Source organism: Megalobrama amblycephala, linkage group LG18 (genome assembly GCF_018812025.1).
Source record: "Megalobrama amblycephala isolate DHTTF-2021 linkage group LG18, ASM1881202v1, whole genome shotgun sequence".
Taxonomy (NCBI): domain Eukaryota; kingdom Metazoa; phylum Chordata; class Actinopteri; order Cypriniformes; family Xenocyprididae; genus Megalobrama; species Megalobrama amblycephala.
Genome location: NC_063061.1, coordinates 17189065 through 17205277, shown reverse-complemented (window position 1 = coordinate 17205277; position 16213 = coordinate 17189065). Strand labels below are relative to the sequence as shown.

General features: G+C 36.5%; 1 protein-coding gene across 3 annotated transcripts; it reads right to left on the bottom strand.

The window, feature by feature from the left end:
* Positions 1-5091: 5091 nt before the first annotated feature.
* Positions 5092-15820, bottom strand: snx12 (sorting nexin 12). 3 transcript variants are annotated; one of them, XM_048165955.1, is made up of 6 exons: positions 15427-15819; positions 14831-14926; positions 12400-12524; positions 12115-12205; positions 8803-8813; positions 5092-6003 (listed from the first exon to the last, which is right to left on the bottom strand). In XM_048165955.1, the coding sequence occupies exons 1-5, from the start codon at positions 15589-15591 to the stop codon at positions 8808-8810; spliced, it is 483 nt and encodes a 160-aa protein (XP_048021912.1). In that variant the 5' UTR covers positions 15592-15819; the 3' UTR covers positions 5092-6003; positions 8803-8807. The 3 variants fall into 3 exon arrangements, with proteins under 3 accessions (XP_048021912.1, XP_048021911.1, XP_048021910.1); XM_048165954.1 differs by having other exon boundaries at positions 5092-5990; XM_048165953.1 differs by lacking the exons at positions 5092-6003; positions 8803-8813 and having other exon boundaries at positions 11936-12205; positions 15427-15820.
* Positions 15821-16213: the final 393 nt, after the last annotated feature.

Below are 16213 nucleotides of genomic sequence, written 5' to 3'. Positions count from 1 at the left end.
GGAAACCAGGTCACAGCCTTGCATTCTGTGATCTCATCCACTGCAGTTTCAGAGTTAACAAAGAGCTTGTAATCTCACTTCTGTCCATTTGGCTGCTCCTTTTAGCATGTTTTCATAGAGAGGGTTAAAGTCTGTGCATCAAAGAAAGCCTTGTGGTCTTTGACATTGGTGGATATGTTGTGTCAGTTTGTGTAGGCATCAAAAATATCCTATTTAGCTTCCACTTCACAGACTAAAGCGTCAATCATGCGTTATGCGCAAACTCATTTCCAAACTACTGCTCCTACATTTACATAGTCAGATAAAGTCTATTAAAGTGAATGGCAAGTGTTACTTAATGAATATTTATCCCTTTGTGACAATCTTTTTACACAGTATGAACAAACATGACTTTAAATAAAGCTTTTGTGAAAGCATTATACTATAGCCTAATTCCTCAAGTTCTTCAATAGGCTATTACAATCAAACACTATACTATACATGCTAATACATACAGTTTACAGTGAAAATAAATTCATTTTTGAGCTTGTTTGTCCATGTGACACACCACCGATTAGACTAAACTATTAGCATATCCAAAAGTATCCATGATCTAAATGAGGAACATATTAATCCTCTTAACACGCCTCTTCTTGCAGTTGTAAGAACTAATGGTGTCAGTTTATCCACATTCAAGCAGCGCTTACACAGCTTACATGACCGGCTCATTCAGGTAGACTTTACCTGCCCGCCAACACTTTCTCTCCCCCATGTCTAATCCAGGCTGATCAGAGCAATTCACACAAGGGAAAACAGGCCTGAAAACACAGTTGTAATCAATATTGTGCTAATATTGAATTAGTTTGGAATTATTAGGATTTTTTTTTAAATGTTTTTGCACTAGTGCAAACGCGATATAACTAAGATTTGTTGAATAAAATGGGAGTTTTGTCACGAGTCCAGAACTCAGTCACTGATAAACTTGTTTGTTGATCGTTTAGTCACTGCTTTAAAGGGTTAGTTAAACCAAAAATGAAAATTCTGTCATGTATTACCTACCCTCATGTTTCACACCCGTAAGACCTTTGTTAATCTTCAGAACACAAATTAAGATATTTTAGTTGAAATCCGATGGCTCCTTGAGGCCTCCATAGGGAGCAATGACACTTCCTCTCTTAAGATCCATAAAGGTAATGTTACTAAAAACATATTTAAATCGGTTCATGTGAGTACAGTGGTTCAATATTAATATTATAAAGCGACGAGAATAATTTTGGTGCGCCCAAAAAAACAAAATAACGACTTATTTAGTGATGGCCGATTTCAAAACACTGCTTCAGGAAGATTCGGAGCACAAATGAATCAGTGTATCGAATCTGCTGTTCGGAGCGCCAAAGTCATGTGATTTCAGCCATTGGCAGTTTGACTAGCAATCTGAATCATGATTCGATACACTGATTCATTTGTGCTCCGAATCTTCCTGAAGCAGTGTTTTGAAATCGGCCATCACTAAATAAGTTGTTATTTTGTTTATTTTGTTTTTGGTGCACCAAAAATATTCTCGTTGCTTTATAATATTTATATTGAACCACTGTACTCACATGAACCGATTTAAATATGTTTTTAGTACATTAACGGATCTTGAGAGAGGAAGTGTCCATTGCTCCCTATGGAGGCCTCACGGAGCTATCGGATTTCAACTAAAATATCTTAAAGGTGCCCTAGATTATGTTTTTAAAAGATGTAATATAAGTCTAAGGTGTCCCCCTGAATGTGTCTGTGAAGTTTCAGCTCAAAATACCCCATAGATTTTTTTTAATTAATTTTTTTAACTGCCTATTTTGGGGCATCATTATAAACGCGCCGATTTTATGCTGTGGCCCCTTTAAATCCCGTGCTCTCCGCCCACAGAGCTCGCGCTTGCCTTGAACAGTGCCTTAAAGGATTAGTTCACTTTTAAATAAACTTTTCCTGATAATTTACTCACCCCCATGTCATCCAAGATGTCCATGTCTTTCTTTCTTCAGTCGAAAAGAAATTAAAGTTTTTGATGAAAACATTCCAGAATTTTTCTCCTTATAGTAGACTTCAATGGGCACCAAACAGTTGAAGGTCAAAATTAGTTTCACTGCAGCTTCAAATTGTTCAACACGATCCCAGATGAGAAATAAGGGTCTTATCTAGTGAAACCATTGCTCATTTTCTGAAAAAAATTGAAAATTATATAAATTTTAACCTTAAATGCTCATCTTGAACTAGCTCTCTTCTTCTTCTCCTCTATTAGAATTCCAGCAGTGTAGACGCTGCTATGTGTATTACTGCCCTCCACAGGTTAAAGTTTGAAATTGTTATATACTATTGAACTAGCATATTGAATATAAAAATTAGTCCTTTAACAAAGTTTACACAGCTAATATAACCCTCAAAATGGATCTTTACAAAGTGTTCGTCATGCATGCATTGGATTATGTGAGTATTGTATACTGTTATATTGTTTACTTCTGATTTTGAATGAGTTTGATAGTGCTCCGTGGCTAACGGCTAATGCTACACTGTAGGAGAGATTTATAAAGAATGAAGTTGTGTTTATGCATTATAGAGACTGCAAGTGTTTAAAAATGAAAATAGCGACGGCTCTCTTGTCTCCGTGAATACAGTAATAACCGATGGTAACTTTAACCACATTTAACAGTACATTAGCAACATGCTAACGAAACATTTAGAAAGACAGTTTACAAATATCACTAAAAATATCATGTTATCATGGATCATGTCAGTTATTATTGCTCCATCTGCCATTTTTCGCTATTGTTCTTGCTTGCTTACCTAGTCTGATGATTTGGTTGTGCACATCCAGACGTTAATACTGGCTGCCCTTGTCTAATGCCTTTTATAATGTTGGAAACGTGGGCTGGCATATGCAAATATTGGGGGCGTACACCCCGACTGTTACATAACAGTCGGTGTTATGTTGAGATTCGCCTGTTTTTCGGAGGTCTTTTAAACAAATGAGATTTATATAAGAAGGAGGAAACAATGGAGTTTGAGACTCACTGTATGTCATTTCCATGTACTGAACTCTTGTTATTTAACTATGCCAAGATAAATTCAATTTTTCATTCGAGGGCACCTTTAATTTGTGTTCCAAAGATGAACGAAGGTCTTACGGGTGTGGTACGGCATGAGGGTAAGTAATAAATGACAGAATTTTCATTTTTGGGTGAACTAACCCTTTAATTTACGGACACATAGACAAAGAACATCTGACTGTACATGAATCATTACATATCAGATCAGGCAATAGTATTAACACAGTTACTTACATGTTGTCGCATTACTGTCGAGTCCATATCGTAAAAGTCTGTTTGCGAAGCTTGTGCCGAAATGCGATTGATTTACCAAGGAATCCACAGTGAAATGTACTGAATACAAATAAATAAAGCTCAACTTAAGACTTTCACATTCTTGAAAATAACCATATTTACTAGCATTAGGATCCTTTGAAAGATAATGTTATTTTTAGTCCTGTATCGTTATTCTCTCCTCATGTTGCAGTGATGAAGTAGGTATTGATTTCTTCTGCAGAGGCGATGTTTCACTTATGATAGGTACATTCTAGGATCAGCCGTTCGCTGGGCCTGGTGTCAATAAAAGCTTTATTGGACTAACAAGGACATTTCAGTTCTGAAACTATTCTTATAGTATGATGACCTCTTATATGCTCAAGGAAAAGTTGATTTCTCAATTCATGACCCCTTTAAAAAAAGACAGCAGCAGGAATATTAGGCTGCTGTCACTTTAAGAGCTAATGCACGGATCCAATATACTGTTACATATGTTTTATGTTCAGTTAAGACATAACTATGTTTACAGGGATACTTGCCAAGACAGGCATTTTGATGTAATTTTGTTTTAATATGTCTGTTTAAGCACAAGATGATGTGAAAGACAGCTCAATTCAGTATTTGCACGGTCTGAGACGCAGATTTCGAATGTTTGAGCACAGAAAACTTCCACACAGCGTGAGTGACAAATTGAGTTTCCTTTCGCGTCTTCTTGAGATTTAATATTTAATTTGGCAAGGCTTACCTTTTGTGAAGATGCAACAGTGTCCCGAGCATTGTTCACGTTACCGGCCAACTGGCGATTGACACCGTTTATACTCGCCAACACCGAAGTGTATTCACAGTGTAAATTTTATGCTGTGTTAATATATTTTAAAATGTATATTTTCAGCATCATTACGCCAAGTCTTCAGTCACATAATTCTTCAGAAATTATTCTGATCTACTGATTTGGTGCACAAGAAACATTTCTTATTATTATCTATGTTGAAAACAGTTGTGCTGCTTAATATTTTTGTGGAAACCGTAAAACACTACCACTCAAAAGTTTGAGGTAGGCCTAAAATTTTAAAAGAAGGAAAGAAACTAATACTTTTACTCAGCAAGGATATGCTTAATTGATCAAAAGTGACAGTAAATACATTTATAGTGTTGCAAAAGATTAGTTTCAAATATGCTGTTCTTTTGAACTTTCTATTCATCAAAGAATCTGAAAAAAAAAAAAAAAAATGAGTATCATGTGATACTAAAGACTGGAGTAATTGCTGCTTAAACTCTACCTTTGCCATCACAGGAATAAATACCATTTTAAAATATATTAAAATGCAAACAGTTCTTTGAAATTGTAATAATTGTTCAGAATATTAGTTTTATTGTATTTTTGATCAAATGAATGCAGTCCAATTAAGAGACTTCTTTCAAAAACAAATATATAATAGTATATAATAGTAATTATATAATAGTAATTATATTGAATACTAATTATTAACTCTTGACAGGTAATATAATAGAATTTAAAATATTAATATAGTGTAATATTAATGTAACAATTAAAAACAACCGTGCAAGTTTCTTTCAAATGAAATGGTGATTGACGAACAGTTTTCTCATGCATGCAGCATCTTTCTGCAGTGCTGCCACCTCGTGGTTACATTCAAGAAAACAGCCCTTTTGATCGGTTCAGTGAAATACTGTCATAAGATTTACACTCGATTAACTATAAAATATAAAGCATATATGGTCTTATTAAACAGAATGAGAGAATCCATTGAAGGAGACATAGGGGGTTTATTCATGGGTAGAAAGGATGGCTATCGGATTAAAAATCAATTAGTGCCCTTTTCTTTACACACAGTCCTGAAAATAACCAGAATGGAAAGAGCCAGAAAATAACACAACTCATTTTAAGAGATGGCATAGTAGAGACAAAACAGCAAATGTAACACATTTTGTCATAATGGAATTCAGTTTTTCACAGTGATCGAATATATACATTCCCAAAGCTTGACTCATTACACTGACGCTAAACAAAAGAAAATACAATGGTTGCAAAAGCCTTGTTATAACATATTTAATCAAAGTCAAAAGGATACAAATGAAATATGGAATGTAAAGGAAGACATTGTCAAGAGGCAATCCCAGTTTTTAGTATCTGAGGTGCTACATTTGGCAAGTTAGTTTGATAATTGTTCTCTGGATTTGTGATGCAACTACTCAACTTTTTAACATGTCACTTTTTGTTTTTTTAGGATTGAATTATGTAATTAATCTTAGACAAGCTTTTAATTCAGAATACAGTGAGCAATGTTCCAAATTCTCCTTATTATTTTATTTTTTATTGAAGAAAAATCAGTGGGTTGCCTGAAAGGTTAAAGCCAGGAGTTTAAACCTATTTTTAAAGGAAAGGAGTATTTGTTCAAAGATCAGCCCAAAAAAAAAAACAAAAAAAAAACATGTTTCTTTCCACAAAATGAGTGCATGAGGTATAAATACAGCATTAAGTTGAGTTCATCCTCAGAGTGAAATAGATGTTGTAGTTTAGTTCTATCCCAGAACAGAAATATATACAGGATATTATGGACAGCAGCTGTGAAAGGTTTTGACTGATGTGCAGAAAAGAGCTGGTAGAGCAGATGGGTCCAGGACAGGGAGGGATTTTACCAAAACCTTCATCACAGGCCAAGAGACATGAAACAAAACGGTTAGAGATCTTGACAGAACTAATGAACTCAGTGCAAACTGTGCTGCCGCCTCCATTATTCCATTTTATTTTAGACAAAAACTTGGATAATGTTAAAGGGATAGTTCACCCAAAAATGAGAATTATCCCATGATTTACTCACCCTCAAGCCATCCTAGGTGTATATGACTATGTTCTTTCACACAAACACAATAGGAGTTATATTAAAAAAAAAAAAAAAAAAAATCCTGGCTTTTCCAAGCTTTATAATGGTAGTGAATGGTGCTTGAGATTTTGAAGCCCGAAAAACTGCATCCATTCATCATAAAAGTAATCCACACAGCTCCAGGGGGTTGATAAAGGCCTTCTGAAGCAAAGCGATAGGTTTTTGTAAAAATACCCATATTTAAAACTACAGTAAACTATAATAAACAGACATCCAGCAACGCCCATACGTGAGTCTAGTTCTGGCGGAAGAGTAACTCTGACGCGATGTATTACGCAGGATGTAGGAGTATTGTAAGCTTAAAGGATTAGTCCACTTTTAAATACACTTTTCCTGATAAATTAACTCACCCCCATGTCATCCAAGGTGTTCATGTCTTTCTTTCGTCAGTCGAAAAGAAATGAAAGTTTTTGAGGAAAACATTCCAGGATTTTTCTCCATATAGTGCATCTCAATGGCTACCAACAGACTGAAGGTCAAAATTACAGTTTCAGTGCAGCTGAATGTCCTACGCCTTCCCTATTCAAGTTACGAAAAAAAACTAAACTGGCACCGCGTTCGTTCCGTAAGTAGAATAGGGAAGGCGTAGAACATTCAGCGTAAGCATTATGAAGAATGCGGAAGCGGAAAGTACGTTCAAGGCGATATTTTGTTTAAAAAGCATAAACGGTTGTATTTTTTTCCGAAAATGACCGATCAATTCGCTAGATAAGACCCTTATTACTCATCTGGTATCGTTTAAAGCCCTTGAAGCTGTACTGAAACTGTAATTTTGACCTTCAACCTGTTGGTAGCCATTGAAATCCACTGTAAGGAGAATAATCCTGGAATGTTTTCCTCAAAAACCTTCATTTCTTTTCGACTGACGAAAGAAAGACATGAACATCTTGGATGACATGGGGGTGAGTAAATTTATCAGGAAAGGTGTATTTAAAAGTGAACTAATCCTTTAAGGCAGGAACACACCAAGCCGACGGTCGGCCGTCGGGCAGTTTTTCTTCGTCAGCCGACAAAGTTTTCTCAGTGTGTTCCACACTGTCAGCTGAAGTTGGTCCTCGTCGGCTTTTTTTCGGCCGATTCGACATGTTGAATCGGCGTTGGAGCTCATCGGCCCATCGGTTCATTCTGATTGGCTGTTCAGCTGCTGCCACCTGCTCGTTCGGAAAGGCATTTCATCTCACGCAGGCGCAGAACTGACCGTCGGCTGTTTAGCGTTGGTTTGGTGTGTCAGGGCAACTTTGGATACAGACGCTGCCGACGTGAGCCAACCCCGCAGTCTGCTTTCGTCGCCACTAGTTCGTCGGCGTCGGCTTGGTGTGTTCTACACTCCTCTCGTGGTTCAAACAAATAGAGCTGGTCAACAAACTCAAGCTCCTCCTCTCTTATATCGAAAGCCTCCAACATTTATCTTTAAAAAAAATCTTATTTTAGACTTCTAATTCGTGACCGGTGTTTTGTTTTGCGCAATCCTCTGCGCCTCAGCGTACGTCACTGCGTCGGCTCAGAGGTCACTCTTCCACCACAAATTGATGCGTACGGTTGTCTGCTGGAAGCCAGTTAATATAGTTTATAAAGTTTTAAATATGGATATTTTTCTTACAAAAACACATCGCTTCACTTCAGAAGGCCTTTATTAACCGTCTGGAGCCATGTGGAGTACTTCATTCATTCCCATTATAAAACTTGGAAGAGCCAGGATATTTTTAATATATCTCCGATTGTGTTCGTCTGAAAGAAGAAAGTCATATACACCTAGGATGGCTCGAGGGTGAGTAAATCATGTGAAAATTTTCATTTTGTGGTGAACTATCCCTTTAATAACAGTCTGTGTGAAACAGACTCACTTAAAGGGTTAGTTCACCCAAAAATGAAAATTCAGTCATTAATCACTCACCCTCATGTGATTTTACACCCGTAAGACCTTCGTTCATCTTCGGAACACAAATGAAGATATTTTTGATGAAATCCGAGAGGTATATGACTCGTCAATAGACAGCAATTTAACCGCCACAAGGTCTAGAAAGGTACTAAAGACATCGTTAAAATAGTTCATGTTATTTTTTTGTTTTGTTTTTGCACATAAAAAGTATTCTCGTCGCTTCATAACATTAAGGTTGAACCACTGCAGTCATGTCGACTGTTTTAATGATGTCTCAAAGTGGTGGTTAAATTGCTGTCTATTGAGGAGTCAGAATTCTTGGATTTCATCAAAAACATCTTCATTTGTGTTCTGAAGATGAACGGAGGTCTTACAGGTTTGGAACAACATGAGGGTGAGTAATTAAAGACAGAAATTTCATTTTTGGGTGAACTAACCCTTTAAGAAACCAGAATTTACAACACAAAGCATGCAAATCAAGACATGCAGCCAACAGTAGTTTTACTGTTAAGAACATGAAAAGCAGATGCAAAATAAATTAGCAAAGCAACTGGATGTAAGACGACATTGAAATGAGTTTTGTAAGTATGACAGAATTTTCCCCACAATATAACTGATTTGATCATTAGCATTCATGCAGACATTGTTTCCCCACATCAGTTACAACATACTGAGAGTAAAAAACAAAACTTACTTTATTCACACCTAAAATGGAAGAGAGAATAAACAGAATAAGGACAAAAATGTACTGATGTTATAAAATCTCCAGCCGGTGTTCTCTATTTCGTTTTACTTTATTTACAGACAAACGTCACAGGCACAACTCAATGAACACAGGATAACATAAATATAGAGTCATTCTGAGGAAAATGACTGAACTTTGGCAGGACAACTTTTACACAGTTGGCACATATATTGTCCTCTCTTAGAGAGCCGTTTTTGAACCTTTCACATGATTGATCAGAACGCATCCTGGAGTTTAACCTGGACTCACATACTATACAGGTCTCAAGCACTTATTTCCTACCAAAAAACAAGTGCATTTGTTTATTAATTGGGAAAACTCCATACTGGCTGAGGACGACATATTACTGTACTTCAACCAAATAGAAGTTTTTAGAACATAGCTTCCAACTACTAAATGCCTATTATTGGTTAACACACAAAGGGATAGTTCACAAAAAAAAAAAAAAATGAAAATTTGCTGTTAATTTCACCTTCAGGCCATCCCAGTGACTTTTTTTCTTCAGTAGAACAGTAAAAGATCATTTTTAGCTGAAACCGTGGTCCTCTGGGATTCATATAATGGAAGTCAATGGGTGCTGTCATTTTGAGATTCCAAAAAAAAAAAAAACATATGCAGACAAAAAATTAACACCTGTGGCTCCACACAATACATTGAGGTCTTAAGAAGCAAAATGATCAGTCTGCGCGAGAAACTGAACATTATTTACAACATTACAGCCTCTAATCCAGAGCCTTGGCAAACGGTCCTGAGCGAATTCGCAGCAGTCTGGAGTGTGAGCTTGTCACATAATGGCGTAATATGCAGGAGGCAGGAGCAAACTCGCAGGTGAGCTGAAGCGTATTTTGTATTGTTCATCAAAGTACTACTTATCCTGGATGCCACAACCTAATCTCAGTCTGGAAGATTGACTTTTTTTTTTTTTTTTTTTTTTTTTTTAAATAGATTGCCAAAGTTTGAGCTCATACGTCATAATGCGACAGGAAGCTCATGCTCTAGATTGCCGTGAACGTGCTCAGGACCGTTTGCTGAGGCTGTGGATTACAGGTAATAATGTTGTAAATAACATTAAGTTTCTTGCACACATCAATCGTTTTGCTTCTTAAAGGATTAGTCCACTTTCAAATTAAATTTTCCTAATTTACTCACCCCCATGTTATCCAAGATGTTCATGTCTTTCTTTCATATAGTGGACTTCAATGGACTCCACTGTTGAAGGTCAAAATTACAGTTTCAGTGCAGCTTCAAAGGGCTTTAAACGATACCAGATGAGGAATAAGGGTCTTATCTAGCGAAACGATCGGTCATTTTCGAAAAAGATACAACTGTATATGCTTTATAAACACAAATGATCACCTTTTACGTGCTTCTGCTTTCCGTATTCTTCAATACGTTTACGCTGAATGTCCTACGCCTTCCCTATTCAACTTACGGAACGAACGCGGCGCCACTTTCATTTTTTTCCGTAAGTTTTTTTTTTTGAAAATGATCGATCGTTTCGCTAGATCAGACGAGGAATAAGGGTCTTGTATCGTTTAAAGCCCTTTGAAGCTGCACTGAAACTGTAATTTTGACCTTCATCAGCGGAGTCCATTGAAGTCCACTATAAGGAGAATAATCCTGGAATGTTTTCATCAAAAACCTTAATTTCTTTTCAACTGAAGAAACAAAGACATGAACATCTTGGATGTACGGAAGAGGATTAGGGCCAAGCAATAATAAAAAAGTAAAACCATCTCGAGATTAAAGTTGTTAAATTTCGAGAAAAAAGTCGAAATAAAATGTTGAGAATAAACTCATTAAATTACGAGAATAAAGTCAATTTAATGAGTTTATTCTCAACATTTTATCTTGACTTTTTTCTCGAAATTTAACGATTTTTTTCTCGTAATTTAACGAGTTTATTCTCAACATTTTATCTCGACTTTTTTCTCGAAATTTAACAACTTTAATCTCAAGATGGTTTTATTTTTTTATTATTGCTTGGCCCTAATCCTCTTCCGTATGGATGACATGGGGGTGAGTAAATTATCAGGAAAATTTTATTTGAAAGTGGACTAATCCTTTAAGACCTCAATGTATCGTCGGGAGCAGCGGGTATTCATTTGGTTTTGTCTGTATGTTGTCTTTGAATCTCAAAATTAAGGCACCCATTGACTTCCATTCTATGAAATCACAGAGTTCTGTCTCCACGGTTTCAGCAAAAAATCTTTACTGTTATACTGGAAAAAAAAAAGAAAAAGAAAAGTCACCTACAGCTTGGATGGCCTGAGAGCGGGTAAATTGACAGCAAATTTTCATTTTCAGTTTTTGGGTGAACTATCCCTTTAACAGGCCTGATATATATTTGATATTTACTCATTTTTGTAACTTATTTGTTCACTAACACAGACTTTTTTTAACAACAGCATAAATCTTCCAACGTAGTCTCAGAACCAAATCTTTTCACATAAAATTGAATTAAAAGGCTCTAATCTCTTCATAATCCTTGTGTCTGAGAAAAACTGAAGTGCGTTCACAGACTTAACCAGATTGAAATGCAACATGCACATTTGAATAATATGATCATTCAAATTATATTCAACGACGCAATGGGGCGATTAGGGGAGCAATAAGCAACGTTTCCAAGTTCCGTTTGTGATTCTGAATACTGACTAGCATTTTACAGTCCTGCTGATGGTCACGTGACTACAAAAACAAGTACGATAAAAAAAAAAAATACAAGTTTGAAACACACCCCAGAACATTTGAGCTTGCTGCTTTATCAAAACAGTTCAACGCTTTATATTTATGAGCATTTTTCTAATCCGCTGCAAAAATTCAGCTCTTCGTTGCTCCCTTAATGTTGCATTTGCGCTGTTTGGAATGACATGCAATACACCTCAACTCTTGAACTCGAAAAGCACATGTTCTCTCAACAGTCGCCAGAGAGGACAAAGATATGAGCCAACCCTCTTCACTTTACATTGCTACAGCTTAATGTATAGTTATATAATGTATACGCGCGCACACACTAACAAGTACATTGTATAGATGTAAAAGATATACAATGTGTGTGTAAAGAGAAACTCTCAGACACATGTACAAAACATGATTGGTTTAATAAAACCAAGTCCTGCACGGTTCATCATGTATCTAGATTTTGCTCGGTGTAAAAATAAATGTTACTCTGCACTGTTTGCAGACGAATGGGAATAGAAGCTGACAACCGAAGAAAGAAGACCCTCCCTCGTCCCAGTTTGGAAAACCCTACTGCCGTACTTTTCCGGGAATGTAGTTCCGGTCAATACTTTCTTCCTGCAGGAACATGTGAAGACAGCGTTCATTCTGGGCCAAAGGATGACCTGCAATTCTGAAGAGGAACATGAGCAAAATATTTATGCGTGCAATCCATGAAATCGTACTAACTGAAGTCTTTTTGACAGTAAATGTGAAAAAACAAACAATATATTTGTGTAGTCATTACAGACCCTCAAATATTATTCATTTGTCTCTTTTACTTTTATAATTTAGCAGTGTCCATTATGCATCATTTCGATAGCCAACCTGTTGATGAACTGTTCAAGCCCAGCTCGTCTCTCCTCAATGAAGGACTCCTCAAAAATGCCCTCATCTCCACGGAAGGGAAGCTGTCTCTTCAATGCCTTTCCAGGCAATGGAGGCACAACAATCTAGGAAATATTTTCACACATTATAAAAATATAAATTCAATTCTAAGGCCTCAAAATTATCATCATGATCAAAACTTGGCTAAAAAAAAAAACTGTTGCAGACAATCTTCTACAATGCTGTAAAAACTTTAATAATTTTGTATAAAGTAAGCACAATAACTTTTATATTATTAATAATATTTCAAAATAAAAAGTTCCTGGACTGAAGCAACTTAGGTTGACAAGTATTCATTTTCCTTTAAAAAAAAAAAAAAAAAAATCATGTTAAAATACAAGTATCAAAGGCTTCTGTTGAATGCTTATTCGTACATCTCTCAATCATTGTATTGTATTATAGGTCTTGCCCCCACAATTGAAACTACAGAGCTTTGATCATAAAACCAAGCATTTAAAGGGTTAGTTCACCCAAAAATGAAAATTCTGTCTTTAATTACCACACCCATAAGACCTTCGTTCATCTTCGGAACAAAAATTCAGATATTTTGGCAAAATTCAAGGGGTTTTTTTTATTATTTTTTTTTTATCTTCTATTGCAGGGGTTCCCCAAAACATTCCTGGAGCCTCTCCAACACTGCATGTTTTCCATGTCTCCTTAATCAAACACACCTGATTCAGATCATCAGCTCATTAGTCTAGACTCCAAGATGAGGAATGGGTGTGTCAGACAAAGGAGACACATGCAAAATGTGCAGTGCTGGGGAGGCTCCAGGAATGTGTTTGGGAACCCCTGCTCTATTGAAAGCAACGAAATTACCACATTCAAGGTCCAGAAAAGTAGTAAAAACATTGTTAAAATAGTCAACGTGACTGCAGTCGTTTCAATAGAGGATAAAAAAAACCTCTCAGATTTCATCAAAATATCTTAATTTGTGTTCTGAAGATGAATGAAGGTCTTATGGGTGTAGAACAACACGAGGGTGAGTAATTAATGACAAATTTCTTTTTTGGGTGAACTAACCCTTTAAATATCATCTTCCTAAGACATACTATTAAAGGATTAGTCCACTTTCAAATAATTTTCCTGATAATTTACTCACCCCCATGTCATCCAAGATGTCCATGTCCTTCTTTCTTCAGTCGAAAAGAAATTAAGGTTTTTGACGAAAACATTCCAGGATTATTCTCCTTATAGTGGACTTCAATGGACTCCAAACGGTTGAAGGTCAAAATTACAGTTTCAGTGCAGCTTCAAAGGGCTTTAAATGATACCAGGCGAGGAATAAGGGTCTTATCTAGCGAAACGATCGGTCATTTTCGAAAAAAATACAACTGTATATGCTTTATATAAACAGATGATCACCTTGCAAGTGGTTCCGCCATTCCGCTTTGCGTATTCTTCAAAAAGCTTACGCTGTATGTCCTACACCTTCCCTATTCAACTTACAGAAAATATGGAACTGGCGCTGCGTTCGTTATGTAAGTTGAATAGGGAATGCGTAGGACATACAGCGTAAGCTTTTTGAAGAATGCAGAAAGCAGAAGCACGTGCAAGGCAATCATTTGTGTTCATAAAGCATATACAGTTGTATTTTTTATTTATTTTTTTTTAGAAAATGACTTATTGTTTCGCTAGATAAGACCCTTATTCCTCGTCTGGTATCGTTTAAAGCCCTTTGAAGCTGCACTGAAACTGTAATTTTGACCTTCAACCATTTGGAGTCCATTGAAGTCCACTATAAGGAGAAAAATCCTGGAATGTTTTCATCAAAAACCTTAATTTCTTAAGTGGAGAAAGAAGGACATGAACATCTTGGATGACATGGGGGTGAGTAAATTATCAGGAATTTTTTATTTGAAAATGAACTAATCCTTTAAAAGATGTAGAGTGACAACTGATATTTATAATGCATTTTATGTAAGTGGTCTGCTATAAAGATTTCATTGGTTTACATTACAAGCTAGACGGATTTCATCTTACTTTTTTGACCATATAGATTTCAGCAACTGCACCATATTTGCATATTTTTGCTCATTTTGGGGCTCTGAATAAAATGATTTTTTTCTTCCTCGAGTGTGAGCTATATCTTCTCCTATATCATACTACATGAGCTATAAAAGATATGTATCAAATATGATACAAAATTTTTTTTTTTTTTAAATAATGTTAATATTTTATCTAAAGATTCAATTATCTGTTCCATTAAAAAAACAAAACAAAAAAACAACTTTTCTGATTTCATATGTTTTACAGGGTCTACATGAAGTCTCTCTTAAAAGCTTTTTCATCAAGTAAACCATTTCTAATCTCTGCACAGAACACGCAAGGACAACCATTTGTTGAGTACGAGTATTTTATACTGTCATACCTTGCTGTCTCTTTCCAGCTCGTTCTTCAGCCACTCGAAGTCGCTGTATCTTCGTCTGACACACGACTCCTTCAGTTTAAAAATTGGTAGATTTGTCTGGATTTCAACAGAGAAAGCAGAATAAGTCACATGACTCTTAAATAATATATAGTCAGATATATTAGCTGTGTACACGATGCATACTCGAATACATCTAACATATTATTATTTGACATTTATCTGATACAACGATGCATTTCTAATAATAAAGAATCCACACATGTTTATCCCAACGTCTAGATGCAAGATAACCATCTCGCTAGAGGTTGTTGATGGTTGACAGAGTAACAGCAACAGCTAAATTAGCTAAATCTCTACCCGCCACATTGCTTAAATCCAGCTTGCTTTCACAGAAAACCTTTTTATATATATCAAAACCTGCAGTTCATAAATTAAAACCATGTTTCTAAAAGCTTTGCGAGGGTAAAAGACTCTTTCGCGTCGAATGAGGCGTTAGTTAGCATGTTAGCGAGCAGGCTAACTAGGCCGAACCGAGCCGCAGTCTCTCTAACACACACACACATACACAATCACATTCATTCACTGGGCCAGCCTACCCTCATTCGGACTTCGTAAGTGGTGAAGCGGTTGCGGCCGACTCCTATTGTCTGAGGGTCGTACACGTCGATTTCCAGAAAGTTGCTGGGAGGGCCGTAGGCGTCCGTCAGGTCCTGCGGCTTGGAGTTTAACCGGCGAGTATCGGCCACTGTGGGTTCGGACATTTTTGATTACTTCTTTCAGACTAACTACGTCAAGGTGTAGTCTATGGCACGTACGGATGAGATGGTGTTGATTAAGACATTAAATCGATGGATGTTAAAATTGGGCTAGGTACTTCTGCGAATCTAAAACTTGAATGTGTCCACTTCAGCAACACCACAGGAAATCCTGCGTTTCTCACCGATTCGATGATATGTGTGCAGCAGTTTGGGAGACGTGCTTCATGACCCACCCTTCATCTCCCAGCTAGCCAATAGAAGTTCTGTTTTGTGATGACTGACAGGCAATTGACCTATGAGGTTTGAGAAGACGGTGAGGGGGGTGGGCTCTTCAGGGTTCCATAAGATTTCATAACTGGAGGAGGAGAGACTGAAAAGGTGTGGGATTGAACAGAAATGTCAGGATTTTAAAATTAAATTTTGCTCAGATAGATTTTTCTTTTAAATACCCTTTAAAAAATTATTAGTACACTTTACCGAGTTCTGTTTAGCATATTTCGTCGATTTCAGTGTTGTGGTAGACCACAGGCTGCTCGTGATGAATAGAAAATGTTTATGAATGAATGAAGCATTTATAAAGCGCTTTTCTTATGAAATACTAGCCCTACTTAGTAAGTATTGGTAT